Below are 24,485 nucleotides of genomic sequence, written 5' to 3'. Positions count from 1 at the left end.
CCCTAACAGAAGCACAAAATTTAAAATCCTACATAAGAAATAGAAAACTCTCACATAAAAAAGGGAAAAAGAACCAAAAAAGAGTAAGAAAGCCCCCATAAAGGGGAATAAACCACATAAGAGGTAGGTGATAAAAGGGAAATAAATGTTTTTTTAACGGTCGGGAAATAAATGTTATCTTCGCATATTTAACTAATTTCATTATTAGCATAATCAAATGCTATCTTCACATATTCTTTTTTGATTTTATTATCAACTTGATTGAAAAAACACATTATTTAAATAATTAATTGTCGACATAAAACACTTATATAATTTATAAAAATACTAATTCTTATTCATTCACCCAATTTTGATGAAAAGCAAATTTACTTTTACTATGACTATAAAAAGAGAGACAAAGAGGGTGATTGAGTCAATTGGATTCAAAGTTTGATTTCTCATGAAGGTCTAAACGGCGTCGGTTGACCCCTCAACGCTTGCAACTTAAGAAAGAAACGAACACGAAATTGATTCATATCATATTTTTGTATCTAATCTATTCTATATATCCTTTTCAACACAAACCACCCACGCCTCTTCCTCCACCAAACCCTACACCTTCCCTGATTTCGCACTGCACAGGTTCGATTTCTCTTCCCCTTTTTCCACAATTCCCTCTTTCTCTTCGAATTCGCCATGCTTTGATTATCAATTATCAATCGTTTTCGAAGCTAATTGATCAGTTTTTTCAATCTGTTCATATGTATCGATTTCACCGACCTGGTCTCGTTTTTCGCTATTCATCTCACTTTTTTTTTTGTCTAATTAGGCATTGGGTGGTGTCAATTGTCAATTTTTGAGAATATTCAAGTTGATGTGTTAAGTTGAATTTGATTGAGTAGGGTTTTCATCACAAATTCCGTAATTGTAATGATAAATAGAAAAAAATAGATTCTTGAATAGTTTGTAGTTGTACTGAGTTTGTTTTGTTGTCTCTTTGGACCAGCTTCATCAAGTAGGGTAAATTGGTTTTATTGAATTCTAGTTTTGAGTTTTACTTTTAGTGGGGGCATTCAATGGGTGATCGTCTTATTGTGTCGGTTGCGCGGGAATTCGGTGAATAACAGTGTTACTTTTTTTTCAATTTGTAGTTACTTCAAACCTGATACTTGGAAGTTGGAACTAACCTATTTCTTTGGTTTTTGATTTGTAGGTTTTATGTAGCTTGAGTTGTGTCGGTGAATATTTGATGCATGATGATAGTTGAGATGGATAAAAAATCTGCTTCCCCATCATGGGAACGTGCAAAACGCCTTTATGAGAAGGTACTCTCTCTCTCTGTATACGCAGACTAGGTCATGAATTTGATCACCGAATAAGGGCTTATCTTATCTGTCTGAATCTCTGTTAATCTGCCAGTTATTTTCCCGTGTTATAATATCTCTGTCAGTGTTATCAAATAGCGGCTACGCCGCTATAGCGTAGCGGATTTTTGGCTAATCGCGACACCGCTAGTGCCCACTATAGCGGCCGAAATAGCGGATTTTTGGCTCACCGCGGTGGTCCGTGATCGTGATTTGACAACACTGATCTCTGTATATATAGTAGGTTACAATTTGGAGGATATGGCCTGATTTTCGTATATCTGTTTAAAATAATGAGTTTTTTTTGATTGGGGAAATTCTTCTTCCACTAATGGCAAGATAACTCCATTTTGCAATGTTGGTTTTGCTGTCTCTGCTATGGTTCCATTTTGGAATTAGTGCTATACCTTATTATCAGTAGTTCAGTACCCTCTGGTGTTGTTGCCTAGTACTGTCACATATTTTGGTGTTTTTGTCCCTTTGAATTTAGGTGGCCTTTTGCAACCAGCACTAGAGATGGCAAGAAAACCCAAACCCACGGGCCCCAACCCGAACCTGACCCAAAATTGTAGGCGAAACCCGATTTCTTTGGGTTTCACCCAAATTTTAAAACATGTTTGGGTTTGGGTGTGGGATTGATTAAACCCGCACCCAAACCCAAACCCAAACCCGAAGTCTTATGCATGTAATTACCAACCCTCATATATATACTATTAAAGCTACTAAGTAGAGTTTTCTTTAAAGTTACTAAGTAGGCTTATGTTCATGAACTATATTATTTCCTTTGTATTGGAATGATAATGAGGTTTAATCAGCTTATGTTCATGTTGTTCTCTTATGTACATGTTGTTTCCAGGTTGATATTTTTGATTTTTTGTCAGTTCGGTGCTCACATTGGGTTTTGGGTTTGGGTTCGGATAACCCGAAACCCAGGGGTTTGGGTTTGGGTTTGGGTTTAACTTTTGCACCCATATTGAATTTGGGTTTGGGTTTGGGTTTGAGTGGTAAGTTTGGGTTTGGGTGTAGGAATGGTCAAACCCGCACCCACGGGGCCCATTGCCAACCCCACCACACTGGTGGCATGTACTTGTGAAGTTTTGAAATTATAAATATAAATTTAGTTTAAAATTTAGAACCTGTTATAACCTGCTTTTTATACCATGGCAAACCGTGAAGATTGCAGAATGTATAATCCTGTTGTTTGTGTGCTGTGGCTTACTTGTTCTTCTAATTACCTCATACGCAATTTTTTTCCTGTGGAATGAATTCATAAGGCATCCCTGCAATCTAATATACATATTTTTAATTTAGAACCTTGAATTGGAGAATAAGCGCCGAAGATCATCTCAGGCGCAGGTCCCATCAGATCCAAATGCTTGGATGCAGATCCGTGAGAATTATGAAGGAATAATTCTTGAGGATTATGTTTTTTCTCAGCAGCACAATATTGAATGTGCTCTGTGGCAATTACATTATAAGCGTATTGAAGAATTACGGGCAAACTTTAGTGCTGCTGTTACTTCTGTAAGCTCTAAATCATCTCAAGGTGGGAAAGGTCCTATTCGACCGGATCGGATAACTAGAATAAGGCTGCAGTTTAAGACTTTCCTTTCAGAATCGACTGGATTTTACCATGATCTTATTATGAAAATCAGAGCAAAGTATGGACTTCCTCTTGGTTACTTCGAGGACTCGGAGAATCGGGTTGTGATGGAGAAGGATGGAAAGAAATCTGCTGAGATGAAGAAAGGTTTAATATCTTGTCATCGTTGTTTGATATACTTGGGTGATCTTGCTCGCTACAAAGGATTGTATGGCGAGGTTGACTCCAAAAAACGCGAGTTTACAGCAGCTTCGAGTTACTATCTACAAGCTGCATCTATTTGGCCTCCAAGTGGGAACCCCCACCATCAGGTATTTTGCATGTTTTGTGGTTTTGTTTTGGTTATTTCACGTCTCATATTTTGAACTGTGGTTTATAGCTATTGTAATCCATTTTGATGAATCTGTTAATTTCAGCTAGCTTTAGTGGCTTCATATACTGGAAATGAGTTGGCTGTTATTTATCGTTATTTTCGTAGTCTAGCTGTGGACAGTCCATGTACAACTGCCAGGGACAATTTGATAGTCGCATTTGAGAAGGTAATACGACCATGTACTTGATTTTGAAATGCTCAACATTTTTAATATTCAGAATTCTCCATTGTTTTATAAGTATATATCTTGTGTTTTTGTTTTTTATGTGCTATTCAACTTTGGTGCTCTTTTAATGTCCTGGCAACCTAAAGTGCGATTATTATGTTTCAAGTTCGGTCATTTGTACTACTTCTACTGTTTGATACTCAAAGCTTAATCCATTGAAGTTTAAGTTGTAAATTTCAGACAGGCTCGTCCATTAATTTTCATATGTTATTAAGACATGTGTTAGGCAGAGTTTGCGCATGTATTACTGGTGATACTAAACAGTAGTGTTTGAGGAAGTGTGAGAAGTTAAGGGAAAAGAAAGAAAATGACATGAGATAGTTTTATGAATTGTCCCATTTTACAACATAGACCAGCTTTATAGAGAATTAGGGAGGAAACTAATTGCGTAACTACTCAACTACCTATCAGCTGTTAGTCTGTTACAACAACCTAGTAACTACTCAACTACCTAAAGCTGTTATAACAACCTAGCCGACTCAGCACGAGTCTAGTATAACAGACTTCAGTAACTACAATCCCAAATATATAATTATACACAATGTTCTTAAAAACTGTGATGTTCACATAAAGAAAGTCTCGTTTTTCTTTATACATTATGTATAAAGAACGTCCATTTGACTCTATACTATCGAACCATCCAATTTTACAAGCATTCTATAACATATATTGTCGTCATGAAATTCACAACTTGATAAATGTTATGGCAACTTGATAAATAAAGAAAATCTTTTTATTTGGCAATTGCCTGTTGGGGATGAAGAATTTGCCTGAGCTTGATCCTCTGTTTATTGCTGTGGTGTATGGTGCTGGCCATTTTGCCTTATTTATTGATCTTTTTGACATTCTTTTATTGGTTTGCTAACTATCTAATTTTATAATACCATGATAGAATCGCCAAAGTTACTCTCAGCTTTCTGGTGACGTTAAAGCTCTTGCAGTCCAGGAGTCTTCTGGGAAATTAGCTGGCAAAGGAAGAGGAAAAGTGGAAACCAAACATGTGACTAAGGGTGATGGTGTGGAACCTTTACCTAGAAAGGCAGGAGCATCAAATATACAAGTGACCTACAAGTCCTTCTGCACTCGCTTTGTCCGTCTGAATGGAATCTTGTTCACTCGTACAAGGCACATATCTTGATGCACACTCTATCTTACCTTTTATGAATTATACCATTAAGGATTAATACATTCTGACCTTTTCCCTTTTCTTTGTTTCTCATTTCATGACGATAGCCTTGAGAACTTCACTGAAGTACTCTCTCTTGTTAGAAATGGCCTGCGTGAGCTTCTTTCTTCAGGTCAAGATGAAGAGCTGAATTTCGGCATGGATATTCTTGAGAGTGGTCTTGCCATTGTCAGAATTGTTTCCATTATCATATTTACAGTTCATAATGTAAATAAGGAATCTGAAGGTCAAACCTACGCAGAAATAGTACATCGTGCTGCACTACTTCAGAATGCATTCACAGCAGCTTTTGAGTTGATGAGTTTCATAGTAGAGAGATGTTTGCAGCTGCAGGATCCTTCCTGTAGTTATCTTTTACCAGGAATATTAGTTTTTGTTGAGTGGTTGGCATCTCATCCAGATCTTGCTGCAGGAAATGATGTGGATGAGAATCAAGCAATTGTTAGATCAAAATTTTGGAATTCTTGTATTTCCTTCTTGAACAAGCTACTTTCAGTTGGGGCTATTTCTATTGAAGACAATGAGGAGGAGACTTGCTTTAATAACATGAGCCGGTATGAAGAAGGGGAAACTAAAAACCGACTTGCTTTGTGGGAGGACTTCGAGTTAAGAGGATTTGTTCCACTTCTCCCTGCACAAACAATCTTGGATTTTTCAAGGAAGCATTCCCTTGGAAGTGATGGTGAAAAGGAAAGAAAAGCTCGAGCCAAAAGAATTTTAGCTGCAGGAAAGGCTTTAGCAAATGTTGTTAGGATTGATCAGAAAATGATATATTTCGACTCCAAGGGAAGGAAATTTGTAATTGGTGTGAAGCCTCTAACTTCAGATGATTTTGTTCTTGCCTCCTATTCGAGCATACCTGATGTAAAAGATCTATTGAAAGAAAATACAGCAGACAAGACAAAGGCAGGAATTGTTCAGCCAGACCACCACCAGCATACGGAAGAAGAGGATGATGATGAGATTATTGTTTTCAAACCTATAATGGCCGAGACACGAGCTGATACAGTGGTTGTCTCATCATGGGCATCCCATGAAGGCTTAGAGTCAGTTTCAACAGCTTCCGGAGGGAATATAAAACTTAATGCTATTTGTACTTCCAATGCTCTCAATGATGTGAACCATCAAACTACTTTACCTGTTTCTGTTAGTGGCATGGTGCCTCAACACTTACAACCAGTTCAGCCACATTATTCGAGCTGGTTAGAGGAAGAAATATCTCTTGCCAACAGTTTTAAAGGTCTTGGGTTTTTGGAGAATGGGCACATGATGAAACCTGACCTGACACTTCAAGAAACTGTAGCAATCTCAAACCATGCTGCAACTGGAGTTCCTATCCAGCAATCTAAAAGTACTGCCACTGGTGTATTTTATGGTATCTCAGGAGCTGAAGACTTAACAATATCATCCAAAGTTGATAATATCAATACTGATAACTCTGTTGTGAAGACATCATCAGCCTTGCAAGCTGGTTTGAAAAAATCTCCTGTTAGCCGACCTTCTAGACACCATGGACCTCCTCCTGGTTTCAGCCATGTACCTCCTCCTGGTTTCAGCCATGTTCCTCCTCCTGGTTTCAGCCATGTTCCTCCTAAACAAGTTATGGATGATTACAGTTGGATGGATGGATATCATTATCCTGCATCAACCAAAGATTTAGGCCCCAATAGTACTCTTACTTACTCTCAGTCAAATCCTCAACAAGTCAGTAACAATGGATTGAGTGGGTCAGTCTGCTTTCCCTTCCCTGGAAAACAAGTTTCATCTGCACTGCAGGGGGGAAAACAGTATGGTTGGCAAGATTATCATACTTTTGAGCTTTTAAAAGCACACCAGAATCAACAGCTGCAGCCACAACAACCACTCACAACAGAAAATCAGCATTCCACTCAACTGCCTGAGCAATTTCAAGGACAGTCAATCTGGACTAGTCATTCCTTTGTGTGATATCAGTATAAGAATATTGATGGTATGTTCTGATCTGGATTCATTGCTTTTGTTTGATGAATACCTTATTTTTTGTTTAAATTTTGTACATCTAACATAATTACATATTGGAGGTCCTTGAAGGATTATTACAAATGTGCCATGCCTTCTCTGCCCATTCAAACTCCAATTCTGATGGCTTGTCATTGAATGTTGTTGGAGTTTTTTTGGCCTAGACTTGGTTCCAGGAACTTGTTACTACATAAGGTGAGTTCCAAATTATTCTTCGCACTGATAATATCTGTATTCTGTAGTGAACACAGCTTGAAATTTGGACAATCTTGTATGGCAAACTTATCCACTTTCATTGAATTTTAGAATTCCCATCTCGTGTTATACCTGACTGAATGAGCTACTGCTTTTGTTTTAGCCTGTCCTATATACTACTATCTTCTACAATATTGCTGGTTTGAAGTCTCAAGTATCATGGCCTTTTCTCCTCAACTTCTAAACTGGTGATTGATTGTTGAGTGGCACAATTTTCTTGGAAATTATTGCAGGTTTTACTGAGCTCTCAAGCCTGAACAAGGAAGATAAGCATGTTGTTTGCGGTTCAAATTTCATAACTAAAATGCGTTGTCTGGTTTGGGGTTGGATAGAAGGTGATATATAAAAGATTATCCAGCATGATGGAGCTTCTATCTTTTAGTATTGGTGCGTATGACTATGGTTTGTTCACTTCTCCAGTGGAAAATTTTCATAACAGTGCTCCTATACGAAATATTACCATCATCTAGGTACCAATGATCCACTCTGCTAGCCCCTTTTGTTGTCTGAAGTTGCGGGGCATGTTCAAGTAATTACATGTGTTTAGTGGTTGCAACTTCATTAAGTTCTTATAATGTGTTCACATTATCCATGAGATACGGTTCACTTGTTTTTTTGCCAAGTTGGGATTTACTCAATCTTTTAGCTAAATAATGCCTGTTGGATGGTTTGATTGTTGATGTCGAGGTTTATATGAACAGAATATATCTATCTGTAATGATATTTAATTGCATCTATTTTCTCTCCTGGTGTGTTAAATTATTCACTATACCTATTGAAAAAATGGTTCCTAAATATTTTTGGGGAGATACTAACCTCTTAAAGCAATTTTACACAAAATAGGTTGCCGTCAGCCTTGCGTATAAAGATATTCGGGTCATCGGGTGCATAAGTTTGTTTGCAATCAATGAACAAAACTAAAACTGAATCTTTGAGCTAAAAAAATGTGTTAATTAGATATGTTCCTACACAAAAACGTACTTCGTTTCCATTCTAAAAAAATTGTCACCATGAATGTCACATGTTTCTAATCAACCTTGTTTTGCAAGTAACTGGGGGGAGAGGATCGTTGCTGCAAAACAGGTTTAGTTAAAATTTCATTTTATGCACATTCGAAAAATCAGTATTTTCCGTTTTTAACTTGTTTCTGTTTGAATTCTTTCTCCTTATACAGTCAGCAAATCGAGCAAATTTTCAGTAATATAGTAGTATTGAACACTCAATACATCTTCCTCGCCAATATTCAGTTTTCTTTAATTTAAAAAAAAAAAATGAAAATGTGGGAAAACTAGTGGTTGTGAGTGTTAGAAGTTAAATCAAAGCAAGAAACGGGCTCAAACAACTAGTCATCTGAGCATCCACAAGGTTATCTATAATGAGGAGGAAAAGACAAGGTTTCAAAGTTGAAGAAAATGCTTGGAATGATGAAAGCCATGTTTAAGGGAAGATGCTGGAGATCAAACTTTTTCATCATGTAGTCAAAAGCAGGGACGCACAATTTAAACAAAATTTACAATAACAAGTTTCTTATATTAAAATGGTACTTTATTCGCTTCTATTTATAAGTTACTTTTTAAGAGTGTTTTTCCTATATATAAGTCACTTTATATTATCAATAAAACATTTAATGATTGTTTTCCAAAAGTTACAGTCATAATTTAATAAGATAGAAATAGTGTATTTTTGAGAAAAATTCATGAGTAATCTAGAAAAGTTAATAATTTTTTTACAATTTTTTTTAATAATTTCTTTACTTAGTCCTAGAGAATTAGTTAAAACTTAAAAGTGACTTGCAAAAAGGGACAATGGGAGTGTAAAAGTTAGTTGAATAAAAGATAAACTATAGAAAATGACAGACTTCTTTTTTTCTTTTTCTTTTTCAATTTTAATATTTAATATTCCTTAGTATTTTATAAAATTCATTTAGTTTTCCTTAAGTATTATTAATTTTAGTTATAATCATATTCAAACTATTTCTTTATTTAATTTAGCTTACAATTGTTTTTTGAGAACAAACATATTATATTAATGATAAAAAAATCATGAGAACAATCCTTTCATGTAGATTGAGAAAAAAAGACATAACAAGGGAAAGCAGCCTACTCTCACCCACCAATCGTACAAGCCTTTGAGCTATTTAGGTATAAAATAACCCTAAGGGGGAAAGCTTACAAAAAATTTAAAACTATAAAAAGGACATGAACGTTTTGTTTTGTATTATGATATATATATAATTTTATTTATTTATTTCAATAATTTTAACAACTAAATATTTTTTGAATTTCTTATAGTAGCTTTTCTTTTCGTTAGAGTTAGAGGTCAATGTATAAAATATAAAATGTGAGATTTTATTTGTAAGAAGAATAATTGAAATAAAAATTAGAAAAAGCCTGAAAATTATGAAATATCCATCAATAAACTAAAAACAATCTCTGGATTAAACACGTAACGAGCTATAGGCTAGACTTCGAAATTGTTTGTTCTGTCTATTAACTTTGTATGTTGTGAGTTTTATTGCTTCTAGGGAGATAAAAAAATGAGGTTACACCTGAATGTTTCTTGTCCAAGTTAAAAAGAGTTTGAACACCTGTCAAATGTAAATTTGTAAAGCAAACCGTGTGAAGCGGTAGTGTATAAGGTAATCCTATGAGTTGTAACTATGAATAGTCAAATGTTTTATTTAGTAATATTGTCGGTTAGGAAGAATGTAACCGATTTGTTACTAGTATAAATAGGTCACATTGTGAACAATGATATGCACAATGAATTTAAAAGAAAAGTGAGAAACAATGTATAGAGTTGAATGTGTCACAGCTTGTCAGGTTCATATACCTGAGACACATATAAGGTGCAAACAAAACATGCGTCATCCATCTATCACAGAAGCTATCACAACCGCATTATATTCAAAATCAGAATCCATGAATTTTCCGGGAAAAGGATTTGAGGTTGGGTGAAGTGTCTGACAAAGAAAAATGCAATATATAGTTGCATAAACTCCGGTAGGAGATTGTAGATCCAATGCAATTATAGATGAATTTATGTGTCTCTGTTCTAAACGGAAATATTTTGGTAGAGTTTATAAAAAATCCTCAATATTGCCATGAAAAACATCAGCACATGAGATGTTTCATCACGCATTGCTGTTTTTTGTGACAATGTTGGGTTATAAACTTCATCATAATTTCCTTTAATTAGGGCATAGACACGTAAATGCATTTATAGTTTTGTTGGACCGACATTCTGCCCCGGATTTTGTGCAATTATCACATTTATCTTCATCGACACTTCACCCAATCTCAAATATTCCTTTTCCTACAGGAAAATTATGGATTCTAATTTTGAATGTAGTTGTAGTCAGAGATTGATGCATGTGTAATGGTAAGGGAGTAATTTTCCCGTAACATTTCTCACTTCTAATACATATATGCTATATTATATATTGTATGGTTAGAGTGTTAAGTATTTAACTGCTCCCACAAAATAATAAATTTCCTCATTCCTTTACATTTTCGGTTCTACATATATATCTTTACAATTGATAATTATGAAATTAATCACTCGAGACTCTAAGGTTAAATTAAGTGATTCGACATCTTCAAACAAATGCTCCCATGCCCTCAAAATTTTACTTTCTCTAAAAAGTTCAAACTTTTTACTTTATTTACTTCTATCATGTCTTCCAAGAAAAACTTTTTTATGATTTTTGTGATCATTTGAGCAGAGCTTCCAAAAGAAGAATATCTGAGTAATTATTTTTTCCTCAACCTTAGTCACTTGATAAAAAAATTGGGTAAGTTCATGAAAAAAAAAACATATTTTTGGAATTTCACAGAGAGAAACTTACTATTGAATAAGAAGGAGGGAGAAGAGGATTAAGAGAAGTAGGACGCCACCACGGAGGGGCTTTTTGCAGAAAATTAAATTGCAGAAATTAAAACAGGAATTAAAACAGGAGGCTTAGCCTTCCATAAACAGAAAAATAAAAACAGGAATTAAAACAGGAGGCTCAGCCTTCCATAAACAGGAAAATAAAACTTGAACAAGATATATATTACATAAACATAGATTACAAAACTGAAACTTAAAAACTGAAAAACTTAAACTTAAAAACAGAAAAGATTGAAAGAAAGGAAAACTGAAGGAGAACTTACAGAAGGAATTCTCTCAGTGTTTCTCTCTCTAAACTCTCTATCTAAGCTCTTACCAAACTCTCCTTAACAAGGTTCAGAATGAGCCTATTTAAAGAAAAGATTGGGCACTGTTTGAATAGTTCCGGTTGAATAGTTCCGGTAGACGGTACTATTTGACTGGCACTATTTGCTACAGTAAAAAGTCAATTTTACTATTTGCTACAGTACAAAAATTGAATTATTACAGAATAAAAATGATTACAAGACGACAAACTTAGCAGAAGTCATCATCATCTGATTCTGTGGTTTGGACAAAATCTGACGACCCAAGAGAGGATGGCTCGGAGACTTTGTGTTGAGGGGCCTTTGAAGATGAGGCTTGCTTAATTGGTTCCTTCAATAATTGAAGAGCAGATTGAAGATTTCTTAGCAAGTCTTCTTCTGTTGAAGCTCCTGCAAGGGCCGCTGTGATGTGGGCCTTTTGATTTAGCAAGAGGCTGGTTTGCGGACTTGCATGCTTGAGATATTTCTGGTTGTTTTTGAACCATTGAATTACTTTATCCTTGTGAGCTTTGGAAGCATCAAAAGCCTTCCACCACTTGATAAGGGCATGTTTGTTGAGAATTGGTTGGGGTTTGGCTTTAAGACCGTACCTCCAAGAGAATACCCAAGAAAGGGAAAAGATTGTATAAAAGTTTAAACAATCAGGATAATTGTTAAACTCTTTGTCCCAATGTTTCAGGAAAAGATTGTATCCCTCCAGAACTTCAGGGGGAAAGATTTCAGTAGTTGGACCAAAGAAGCTCCACCAAGAATGGAACCAAATTGGAAAGGAATATTTGTTGGTCCATTTGAAGTAAATGAGCCAAGAATGCTTGAAATTTTGGTTTTGCAGGCCAAGGATTGTAAATTCCCAAGCTTTGATGTAATCCCAATAATTAAAACCTATAGGGTCAAAATTCTGGGAAAATTTTCTGTAGGTGTTTGGATTGGGTCCAAAGTCAGTGGGACGAAGGACACGGAGAATTTGGAGTGTGGAGTGGGTAATTAGGGAGTTGTCATTTTTATCCCTAAAATGCTTAATATCCACACTGTTTGTATCAACCAAGATAAACTCATAGAATCTCTGGGTTTTGTTTGGGTGGATTGGATCAAGATAACCAGGGAAAAGTTTAGTACCAATTTTATTGGCGAGGTTCCCTCCTGAATGGTCCCACCATTCTGGTTCAATCAAGGTTTGGAATTTGGAGATAGTTTTGGTCAAATATTCCGATTTTGGGTTAGATTGGGTAACTGGGCTAGATTGGGCAACAACAACTGGTTTCTTTCCATCATGAGTTGCTAAGCTTTTTGTTCTTTCAATAAAAGATTGGAGGGATTGGAGATCTAGGTCATCATCTTTATCAGCGATGCTGGCCCAAGATTTATTTGGTAAATTGATGAGTCCCTGAGGAACATTATCCAGGCCTGCTTGTTTGAAGGCAAGGAGAGTTGGAATTGATAAAGCATAATCAGCTTTGGTTTGTTTTGGTTGTGAAGATTGGTTTTGAGCAGTGGGCTCAGATTTTTGGACAGTGGGTCCAGATTGATGGGCAGTGGGCCCAGATAAGATTAAAGAGTCAGAGATTATAATACCTTTGCTTTTTTCTTTGTTTCTTCCTCTTCCTCGGGAGGAGGAGGATCCTCCTCTGGAGGACATCTTATGATCTTCCCTGCAAATATTCACGAGTGAGGAAATCAGGGAGAGAATTGTTAGATCCTTTTATATATTCAATATCGAAGTCAAAAACGCTTAAAATAGCTTGCCATCTGGCAAAGATATGTTTTGAAGCTAAGTTTTTGACATCTTTTTGTAAGATTTCTTTCGCAGATTTGCAGTCTACACGGACTAAGAATTTTTGATTAATCAAATCAGATTGAAATTTTGAAATAGATAAAACGATTGCTAAAACTTCTTTTTTGACAGTAGAATAATTCTGTTGAGCAGGATTCCAATGTTTTGAAGTAAAAGCAATAATTTGTTCCTTGTCAAAAACCTTTTGTTTCAAAATACCACCAAAGCCAATATCAGAGGCATCAGTTTCAATAATTTTGAAAGCTTGAGGATTAGGGAGATAAAGACAAGGGAGATTCTTGACACGAAGTTTGATTTGTTTGACCACATTGGTATGAATATCGGACCAAGGTGGAGGATCCTTCTTGAGTCTATCATGAAGGGGTTTGATTATGGTACTGAGTTGAGGACAGAAGTCCGCAACATAATTGAGACAACCCAGGAATCTTTGTAGTTGGGTTTTGTCAATGATTTGATCAGGGAATTTATCCGTGAACTCGATGGCTCTATTGATAGGAATGATGGTTCCTTGGTGGATGTTGTGACCAAGAAATCTGATTTTGGTTTGGAACAAACTGACCTTTGTCTTGGATACAGCCAAGCCATTCCTTTTGATTACAGAGATGTTTGAAATGTTGATCTAAAGTTTGGGAAAAGATTAGAACATCGTCAATGTAGACAATAGTGAATTTGGAATAAGGATTGAAGATTTCGTTCATAATCCTTTGGAATTCAGATGGGGCGTTCTTTAGCCCAAAAGGCATAACGTTCCACTCATACTGCCCAAAAGGAACAGTAAAAGCAGTTTTATACCTATCCTTCTCTTGCAATTGGATTTGCCAGAATCCAGATTTCATGTCGAATTTTGAAAAGACCTTAGCATCATGCAGTCTGGCTAAGAGATCTTTCTTGTTGGGGATAGGATATCTAATCCAACAAAGGGCTTGATTGAGAGGTTTGTAGTTAATAACCAGCCTAGGGGTTCCCCGTTCTATCTCAGCTTGTTTGTTGACATAGAAGGCTGCACAGGACCAAGGGCTCTTACTCCTGCGAATAAGTTTCTTTTCAAGGAGATCATTGATTTCCTTTTGGCAGAAATGAAGAAGTTCTTCATTCATTTGAATAGGCCTAGCCTTGGTTGGAATCTGTTTGTCTGAAAAATCTTTTTCATAAGGAAGTTCCACCATATGGCTCCTTCTTTCCCAAAAAGCGTTGGGTAGATCAGAACAGATGCTGGATTGAATATTTTCCAAAATATTCTCAATCCTTGATTTAACAGAAGGTTGTTGCAATTGATCCTCAATGGTTCTGTAAGAGATTTCTTCCCTGAGGAAGTTGATCTGCTTCTCCTTGTAGGATATGACGTTCAAAGTCTTATCTATGGGAGGTTCAGAGAATTTGAACAAGATAGGCTGTCCAAGATGCTGAACAGTGATGCCGTTTTCGTCAGTATTATAGGGGAAGAGCTTCTTAATGAAAGGGGTCCCTATAATGATTTTTTGACTCAAATTTCTGACTAACAGAAATGGAGTTTCGATTTCAAGACTACCATTTTTTATGATAGCTGAGGGGATTTTATACTTGATCTTTAGTCTAGATCCTTCAGCAGCGCTGAGCTTCTCAGTGGTTTTCTCAAAATATCTGGTGGGAATGAGTCCCTCCGAGATACAACTGGAATCTGCCCCTGTGTCAAAGAGGGCAGGGATTTCGAGAATAAAATCTCCTATGAGGATTTTGACATGGATGAAGAATTTCTGAATGGTGACCTGGTTAATATTCTCCAGAAAGTCTTCGCAATTGTTGTTAGGAGCAGGATTGGAATCAGGTACAGAAGAATCATCTTCCTCATAATTTCTAGTCAGTTTTTCTAAGATAAGCTGCTGACTATTTTGGATTTGTTTGAGACTTTTAACCTCAGTCTTGAGGGAATTGACTTCAGATTGAAGGTCTTGAATAGTGACGGGTTTGACCGTAGATTTCTCAAGACGCTTGAAAGTATCTCTAAGATTGAATTTATTGGTGGTTATAGGACTTTTGGGAGGCCTATCTTCAAGAGTAGACCTGAGGCGTTCCAAATAGATTTTCTTTTCCTCAGGATCAGGGATAGAATTAATGGCCCTGAAGAGAAGGTCTTGTTCATTGGTCAAAGTGTTGATGGACAAGGTATTGACGGAAGATGATGATTGAGAATCATCATTCTGAATTTGATTTAGGTCTTCAGAGACCTCAGAATCCGAAGGATTAGATTCTTCTTCATCAGAAGTTTGAATGAGGAGATTATTGATCTTGTCCTCGATCTCAGGTTCAAGATGAAGCTCAGAGATTCTCCTTTTGAGTCTGCAATACCTGCTAATATGGCCCGGCTTGCCGCAGTTGTAGCAGGTAACATCTTTTCCTTGAGAGGGTCTAGTCTCAGGAGGGTTCTTTGGAATTTGCGAAGATTGGGGTTTTGATCTAGGCTTGGGTTTCCTATGATCATTCCTGCTAGATCTCTTTCTCCATTGTTGTTTGGGAGGAGGATCTTGCTTTCTGGGTTTAGGTTTCTTGGGACAACCTTGAATTCCGAATTGTTCGCAGAAAGTACCCAAATCCCTGCGATTCTGAGACTTCTCCTTAGTGAGTTGCTGTTGGATTTTGTCATCCTGACAGATTTTGAGAGCAACTCTTTGAATGATAGCTATGAGCTGTCCATAACTAAGGGTGTGATATGGGATTTCTCCCCCCGGATTTTGGCTTCTAAGTTTCTCACGAACTTTGTCGCCAAAAGATTTAGGAAGACCGGCCAGGAATTTCTCTTTCCAGAAGGCTTGTTGGCTGTCTTCACGGGTGTAAACCCTGGTCAGGAAGGTATCCTTATACCATCTGAAATCACCCAAAGATTTGCACTTCAGATTGGACAAAAGATCACCAGATCTGTCCTTGATGAGGGAAGGATCTCCAACAAAATGTTGGGCTATGGTAAAGATTAAGGAGTTGACAGCATCAGAGATGAATTTGCCATCTTCCATGATAGGATTACCTTCTTCATCAGTCTTGACAGCGGTCAAGATCTGATCCTTCTCGTCTTCAGTGAGATAATTATCCCACCAACCTTTGAGCTGGCCACAGAAACCAGCAACCAAGACTTCAACGATAAGAGATTCAGGACAATTGTTGGCGGTAACATAGGCAGTGGCTACCATAGTCATATTTTGGAGGATTTTGGTGATGCCATACTCGTTTTCACCATCAATATTCCATTCATAGACATTGTTGGCACTGAAGCTTTTGAAGTTTGAAGATTCTTCTAAAAGAAGATCAGGAGCAGTAGCTCTAGGATAGTAGAGCTTGGTTTCTTTTCTCCACTGATTCTTAGAATTGTGAATGACAGTATTGACCGGAATACTCTTGATAGATTGAACGTCAGACTTCATAGATTGAATATCAGAATCAGACTCAACCTTACCATCTTCAATATTATTTAAAGAAGTAGAGGTATTACGAGTAGAAGTACGAGTTTTTGGAGGAGGAGGAGCAGTAATAGTGGGATTAGAAACTGCTTCCGGAGTAGGTTCCGGAGTCTCAGGAGGTTCCGGAGTCTCAGGAATAACTTGTTTGAGAAGCTGAAGTTGCTCTACCACCTTTTGGAGGAGCTCATTGTCAGATTCCTTTTTTGCTCGAAGAGTTTGAGCCGAGTGTCTGGAACGGCTACTGATTTGAAAAGGTTTGAAAAGAGGTTTTTCAAGTTGACATCCTTTAGGGATATCAAGATTAGAAGAGGAAGGTTCAATCTTGACCTTTTCTTTTCCTTTCTTGGAAGAGGAATCCTGCACTTGGGATTCTCCAAGAATTTGAAGATACTTATTGGTATAATTGGATTGTTCCATGAGGTCTTTGATGTCTTTACCAGTGACATCACCTTCTTCTTTCCTAGTCTTGAAGGGAGAAGCTAGGACAGGTGTAGATTGAGCTCCTTTAAGAAGGAAAGGAGTTTTAGGTGGCAGGTTAGAAAGGGTTTCTTTTCCATCCTTATGCTGCCATTTAACCATGTCAATTTGGAAGGGGTAAGATTTCCAATTCTTGTTGGCATAATCTTGAAACCATTCAAAAAAGAAGATGTTTTGCTGGGTTTTCTCAAGGAACCCATAGAATTTTTCTTGGATCTTCTTTCTCTTTTCACCCTGATACTTTGCAAAGAACCATTTTCTTTGCTGAGTCCATCGGTCAGAGTAGAAATCTGCCTTGATACTTCCTTTGTCGATGACGAATTCAGTAGTGATTGCTCCAATGAAATCAGAAGTTTCTCCAGGGGTTTCTAGAGAAGAATATGTTGGAGATAAGGTGGATTGATGATCTTCATCACCCTTGTCATAGGTAGTCTTGACAGGAGTGGTATTGACATATCCAGCTAAATGGATAGTAGATCCGTCATGAGAGAGGGAAGGTCGAGCACTAGACTCAGGCTGGTTCCTTCTAGTCATAGAAAAAGATCTTCTAGACATGGCGGATTGGAAATCATTTGAGGACGTCCTAATAGATCTAGGGATAGAGAAGGAATTTCTCCTATCAAAGATGAGATCTACTTGACCAGATTGGTGTTGGATGATTTCACGAAACTCAGGAGTTTCAGCAGGTTGGGCTGGAGTAGCCTTTTCCAAAGACCATTTTTCTGGAAGGGTGATATCACTCCATTGGATGGTTTTGGGCACAATAACATTGGCCTTATCATAATCTGTGAGGAAGAGGGTAGTTTCTCCAGATTTCTCACAATTGGTTCGCAAGAAATAAGATTTGATAGAGTTCATTACCTTGTATTGAACCCTGTAGATCAAAGAGATTGGAATGGAATCTTCTTTCATATCAAGGCCGTGAAGCTTGATATTTAGGAAGAGGACATCAAGGATGTTTTTATCTTCCAGACTAACAGTTAGATCTGGGAAGCAATTGAAAAAGATTGGTCCATTACTCAGGCTGGTTTCAACCGTTCCTAAGAGGGAGTCATGGAATTGATTATGTCTAACATCCCTAAGACAAAGGAGTACAGCGATGTCAAGAGATTTCCTGGTTAGGGGTTTAAGACCAACTTGAACACTACCTATATGAAGATAGTTGAAGTTCTTGCTGATATGTTCTTTGATGCTTTTCTCGGAAAGCAGATGGATTTCTTCATCATCAGATCTGAGCTTGTAGGTTTGCTCAACGGTTTTGATAATGAAATCTGATCGTTTGAAAAAGGATCCGTTTGGTTTGTAGATCTCAGCATGAGAAATTTTTGGAATTTCCCAGTTGTCAAGATCTTGATTGATATCTTCAAAATGAATTTCTTCTTTGAAGACAGATTTGGATAATTGATTGGATTGATGAGGATGATCGATAGAAGAAGAAGAGGGTTGGGAACATTTGAAAGAAAGCTTGGAGGAAAAAGAGCGAAGCATCATAAAAGACAAATCTTCCTCACCCGTAAGTATCATCGCCATCACCTGGTTCTATAGAAACAGATAAATAAATTAGAAATATAGGTTAGGTTCTGTGTTGTTCTTAATAGTTGAGCAGTATAGATCTGGATCAGACTAAAGCCACCACAAAAGAAAAGCTAAACAAGGACATTAAAAATATTCTGAACTTAACATATCATATCTGTAGTATGGCCAATATAGACTTACTGCCACACAGGGACTTACTGCCTTCAACGCCTCCGCTGCAGATATGATCATAAGTCTGAATATAAATAATCCTGAGAGATCTTCAAAAAGGATTTCATTTTAGTTTAGCTGAGTTGTGTACTTACCAGTCCAGATCCCGACCATAGTGCTTAATTATATAAGAACAGAACAGAGAAATAACTTATATCTAACATATTTAGCATGTTCCTACTTCCCCATCAGGCTCTGATACCAAGAGGGGGTCTGTTAGTCTGGAAGATAAAAACATCCTTGATGTCCTCTTCCTAAATATCAAGCTTCACGGCCTTGATATGAAAGAAGATTCCATTCCAATCTCTTTGATCTACAGGGTTCAATACAAGGTAATGAACTCTATCAAATCTTATTTCTTGCGAACCAATTGTGAGAAATCTGGAGAAACTACCCTCTTCCTCACAGATTATGATAAGGCCAATGTTATTGTGCCCAAAACCATCCAATGGAGTGATATCACCCTTCCAGAAAAATGGTCTTTGGAAAAGGCTACTCCAGCCCAACCTGCTGAAACTCCTGAGTTTCGTGAAATCATCCAACACCAATCTGGCCAAGTAGATCTCATCTTTGATAGGAGAAATTCCTTCTCTATCCCTAGATCTATTAGGACGTCCTCAAATGATTTCCAATCCGCCATGTCTAGAAGATCTTTTTCTATGACTAGAAGGAACCAGCCTGAGTCTAGTGCTCGACCTTCCCTCTCTCATGACGGATCTACTATCCATTTAGCTGGATATGTCAATACCACTCCTGTCAAGACTACCTATGACAAGGGTGATGAAGATCATCAATCCACCTTATCTCCAACATATTCTTCTCTAGAAACCCCTGGAGAAACTTCTGATTTCATTGGAGCAATCACTACTGAATTCGTCATCGACAAAGGAAGTATCAAGGCAGATTTCTACTCTGACCGATGGACTCAGCAAAGAAAATGGTTCTTTGCAAAGTATCAGGGTGAAAAGAGAAAGAAGATCCAAGAAAAATTCTATGGGTTCCTTGAGAAAACCCAGCAAAACATCTTCTTTTTTGAATGGTTTCAAGATTATGCCAACAAGAATTGGAAATCTTACCCCTTCCAAATTGACATGGTTAAATGGCAGCATAAGGATGGAAAAGAAACCCTTTCTAACCTGCCACCTAAAACTCCTTTCCTTCTTAAAGGAGCTCAATCTACACCTGTCCTAGCTTCTCCCTTCAAGACTAGGAAAGAAGAAGGTGATGTCACTGGTAAAGACATCAAAGACCTCATGGAACAATCCAATTATACCAATAAGTATCTTCAAATTCTTGGAGAATCCCAAGTGCAGGATTCCTCTTCCAAGAAAGGAAAAGAAAAGGTCAAGACTGAACCTTCCTCTTCTAATCTTGATATCCCTAAAGGATGTCAACTTGAAAAACCTCTTTTCAAACCTTTTCAAATCAGTAGCCGTTCCAGACACTCGGCTCAAACTCTTCGAGCAAAAAAGGAATCTGACAATGAGCTCCTCCAAAAGGTGGTAGAGCAACTTCAGCTTCTCAAACAAGTTATTCCTGAGACTCCGGAACCTCCTGAGACTCCGGAACCTACTCCGGAAGCAGTTTCTAATCCCACTATTACTGCTCCTCCTCCTCCAAAAACTCGTACTTCTACTCGTAATACCTCTACTTCTTTAAATAATATTGAAGATGGTAAGGTTGAGTCTGATTCTGATATTCAATCTATGAAGTCTGACGTTCAATCTATCAAGAGTATTCCGGTCAATACTGTCATTCACAATTCTAAGAATCAGTGGAGAAAAGAAACCAAGCTCTACTATCCTAGAGCTACTGCTCCTGATCTTCTTTTAGAAGAATCTTCAAACTTCAAAAGCTTCAGTGCCAACAATGTCTATGAATGGAATATTGATGGTGAAAACGAGTATGGCATCACCAAAATCCTCCAAAATATGACTATGGTAGCCACTGCCTATGTTACCGCCAACAATTGTCCTGAATCTCTTATCGTTGAAGTCTTGGTTGCTGGTTTCTGTGGCCAGCTCAAAGGTTGGTGGGATAATTATCTCACTGAAGACGAGAAGGATCAGATCTTGACCGCTGTCAAGACTGATGAAGAAGGTAATCCTATCATGGAAGATGGCAAATTCATCTCTGATGCTGTCAACTCCTTAATCTTTACCATAGCCCAACATTTTGTTGGAGATCCTTCCCTCATCAAGGACAGATCTGGTGATCTTTTGTCCAATCTGAAGTGCAAATCTTTGGGTGATTTCAGATGGTATAAGGATACCTTCCTGACCAGGGTTTACACCCGTGAAGACAGCCAACAAGCCTTCTGGAAAGAGAAATTCCTGGCCGGTCTTCCTAAATCTTTTGGCGACAAAGTTCGTGAGAAACTTAGAAGCCAAAATCCGGGGGGAGAAATCCCATATCACACCCTTAGTTATGGACAGCTCATAGCTATCATTCAAAGAGTTGCTCTCAAAATCTGTCAGGATGACAAAATCCAACAGCAACTCACTAAGGAGAAGTCTCAGAATCGCAGGGATTTGGGTACTTTCTGCGAACAACTCGGAATTCAAGGTTGTCCCAAGAAACCTAAACCCAGAAAGCAAGATCCTCCTCCCAAACAACAATGGAGAAAGAGATCTAGCAGGAATGATCATAGGAAACCCAAGCCTAGATCAAAACCCCAATCTTCGCAAATTCCAAAGAACCCTCCTGAGACTAGACCCTCTCAAGGAAAAGATGTTACCTGCTACAACTGCGGCAAGCCGGGCCATATTAGCAGGTATTGCAGACTCAAAAGGAGAATCTCTGAGCTTCATCTTGAACCTGAGATCGAGGACAAGATCAATAATCTCCTCATTCAAACTTCTGATGAAGAAGAATCTAATCCTTCGGATTCTGAGGTCTCTGAAGACCTAAATCAAATTCAGAATGATGATTCTCAATCATCATCTTCCGTCAATACCTTGTCCATCAACACTTTGACCAATGAACAAGACCTTCTCTTCAGGGCCATTAATTCTATCCCTGATCCTGAGGAAAAGAAAATCTATTTGGAACGCCTCAGGTCTACTCTTGAAGATAGGCCTCCCAAAAGTCCTATAACCACCAATAAATTCAATCTTAGAGATACTTTCAAGCGTCTTGAGAAATCTACGGTCAAACCCGTCACTATTCAAGACCTTCAATCTGAAGTCAATTCCCTCAAGACTGAGGTTAAAAGTCTCAAACAAATCCAAAATAGTCAGCAGCTTATCTTAGAAAAACTGACTAGAAATTATGAGGAAGATGATTCTTCTGTACCTGATTCCAATCCTGCTCCTAACAACAATTGCGAAGACTTTCTGGAGAATATTAACCAGGTCACCATTCAGAAATTCTTCATCCATGTCAAAATCCTCATAGGAGATTTTATTCTCGAAATCCCTGCCCTCTTTGACACAGGGGCAGATTCCAGTTGTATCTCGGAGGGACTCATTCCCACCAGATATTTTGAGAAAACCACTGAGAAGCTCAGCGCTGCTGAAGGATCTAGACTAAAGATCAAGTATAAAATCCCCTCAGCTATCATAAAAAATGGTAGTCTTGAAATCGAAACTCCATTTCTGTTAGTCAGAAATTTGAGTCAAAAAATCATTATAGGGACCCCTTTCATTAAGAAGCTCTTCCCCTATAATACTGACGAAAACGGCATCACTGTTCAGCATCTTGGACAGCCTATCTTGTTCAAATTCTCTGAACCTCCCATAGATAAGACTTTGAACGTCATATCCTACAAGGAGAAGCAGATCAACTTCCTCAGGGAAGAAATCTCTTACAGAACCATTGAGGATCAATTGCAACAACCTTCTGTTAAATCAAGGATTGAGAATATTTTGGAAAATATTCAATCCAGCATCTGTTCTGATCTACCCAACGCTTTTTGGGAAAGAAGGAGCCATATGGTGGAACTTCCTTATGAAAAAGATTTTTCAGACAAACAGATTCCAACCAAGGCTAGGCCTATTCAAATGAATGAAGAACTTCTTCATTTCTGCCAAAAGGAAATCAATGATCTCCTTGAAAAGAAACTTATTCGCAGGAGTAAGAGCCCTTGGTCCTGTGCAGCCTTCTATGTCAACAAACAAGCTGAGATAGAACGGGGAACCCCTAGGCTGGTTATTAACTACAAACCTCTCAATCAAGCCCTTTGTTGGATTAGATATCCTATCCCCAACAAGAAAGATCTCTTAGCCAGACTGCATGATGCTAAGGTCTTTTCAAAATTCGACATGAAATCTGGATTCTGGCAAATCCAATTGCAAGAGAAGGATAGGTATAAAACTGCTTTTACTGTTCCTTTTGGGCAGTATGAGTGGAACGTTATGCCTTTTGGGCTAAAGAACGCCCCATCTGAATTCCAAAGGATTATGAACGAAATCTTCAATCCTTATTCCAAATTCACTATTGTCTACATTGACGATGTTCTAATCTTTTCCCAAACTTTAGATCAACATTTCAAACATCTCTGTAATCAAAAGGAATGGCTTGGCTGTATCCAAGACAAAGGTCAGTTTGTTCCAAACCAAAATCAGATTTCTTGGTCACAACATCCACCAAGGAACCATCATTCCTATCAATAGAGCCATCGAGTTCACGGATAAATTCCCTGATCAAATCATTGACAAAACCCAACTACAAAGATTCCTGGGTTGTCTCAATTATGTTGCGGACTTCTGTCCTCAACTCAGTACCATAATCAAACCCCTTCATGATAGACTCAAGAAGGATCCTCCACCTTGGTCCGATATTCATACCAATGTGGTCAAACAAATCAAACTTCGTGTCAAGAATCTCCCTTGTCTTTATCTCCCTAATCCTCAAGCTTTCAAAATTATTGAAACTGATGCCTCTGATATTGGCTTTGGTGGTATTTTGAAACAAAAGGTTTTTGACAAGGAACAAATTATTGCTTTTACTTCAAAACATTGGAATCCTGCTCAACAGAATTATTCTACTGTCAAAAAAGAAGTTTTAGCAATCGTTTTATCTATTTCAAAATTTCAATCTGATTTGATTAATCAAAAATTCTTAGTCCGTGTAGACTGCAAATCTGCGAAAGAAATCTTACAAAAAGATGTCAAAAACTTAGCTTCAAAACATATCTTTGCCAGATGGCAAGCTATTTTAAGCGTTTTTGACTTCGATATTGAATATATAAAAGGATCTAACAATTCTCTCCCTGATTTCCTCACTCGTGAATATTTGCAGGGAAGATCATAAGATGTCCTCCAGAGGAGGATCCTCCTCCTCCCGAGGAAGAGGAAGAAACAAAGAAAAAAGCAAAGGTATTATAATCTCTGACTCTTTAATCTTATCTGGGCCCACTGCCCATCAATCTGGACCCACTGTCCAAAAATCTGAGCCCACTGCTCAAAACCAATCTTCACAACCAAAACAAACCAAAGCTGATTATGCTTTATCAATTCCAACTCTCCTTGCCTTCAAACAAGCAGGCCTGGATAATGTTCCTCAGGGACTCATCAATTTACCAAATAAATCTTGGGCCAGCATCGCTGATAAAGATGATGACCTAGATCTCCAATCCCTCCAATCTTTTATTGAAAGAACAAAAAGCTTAGCAACTCATGATGGAAAGAAACCAGTTGTTGTTGCCCAATCTAGCCCAGTTACCCAATCTAACCCAAAATCGGAATATTTGACCAAAACTATCTCCAAATTCCAAACCTTGATTGAACCAGAATGGTGGGACCATTCAGGAGGGAACCTCGCCAATAAAATTGGTACTAAACTTTTCCCTGGTTATCTTGATCCAATCCACCCAAACAAAACCCAGAGATTCTATGAGTTTATCTTGGTTGATACAAA

General features: G+C 37.7%; 1 protein-coding gene across 3 annotated transcripts; it reads left to right on the top strand.

Annotated features, from left to right (window-relative positions):
- Positions 1-468: 468 nt before the first annotated feature.
- LOC130733311 (nonsense-mediated mRNA decay factor SMG7) lies at positions 469-7,731 on the top strand. Of its 3 annotated transcripts, none has more exons than XM_057585447.1 (8): positions 469-624; positions 1,196-1,307; positions 2,658-3,260; positions 3,366-3,488; positions 4,441-4,673; positions 4,782-6,703; positions 6,805-6,927; positions 7,221-7,731. In XM_057585447.1, the coding sequence occupies exons 2-6, from the start codon at positions 1,236-1,238 to the stop codon at positions 6,679-6,681; spliced, it is 2,931 nt and encodes a 976-aa protein (XP_057441430.1). In that variant the 5' UTR covers positions 469-624; positions 1,196-1,235; the 3' UTR covers positions 6,682-6,703; positions 6,805-6,927; positions 7,221-7,731. The 3 variants fall into 3 exon arrangements, with proteins under 3 accessions (XP_057441430.1, XP_057441428.1, XP_057441429.1); XM_057585445.1 differs by having other exon boundaries at positions 6,795-6,927; XM_057585446.1 differs by having other exon boundaries at positions 6,795-6,927; positions 7,091-7,228.
- Positions 7,732-24,485: the final 16,754 nt, after the last annotated feature.

Source organism: Lotus japonicus, chromosome 1 (assembly GCF_012489685.1).
Source record: "Lotus japonicus ecotype B-129 chromosome 1, LjGifu_v1.2".
Taxonomy (NCBI): domain Eukaryota; kingdom Viridiplantae; phylum Streptophyta; class Magnoliopsida; order Fabales; family Fabaceae; genus Lotus; species Lotus japonicus.
This window is presented reverse-complemented; position numbering and strand designations above follow the sequence as displayed.

What these genes read in the sequence shown, in the direction of transcription:
- LOC130733311 (XM_057585447.1), top strand. Translation starts at nt 1,236, where the DNA reads ATGATGATAGTTGAGATGGATAAAAAATCTGCTTCCCCATCATGGGAA. An exon ending in GTGGGAACCCCCACCATCAG is followed by an intron (nt 3,261 to 3,365) that starts GTATTTTGCATG and finishes TGTTAATTTCAG; the next exon opens with CTAGCTTTAGTGGCTTCATA. An exon ending in TGATAGTCGCATTTGAGAAG is followed by an intron (nt 3,489 to 4,440) that starts GTAATACGACCA and finishes ATACCATGATAG; the next exon opens with AATCGCCAAAGTTACTCTCA.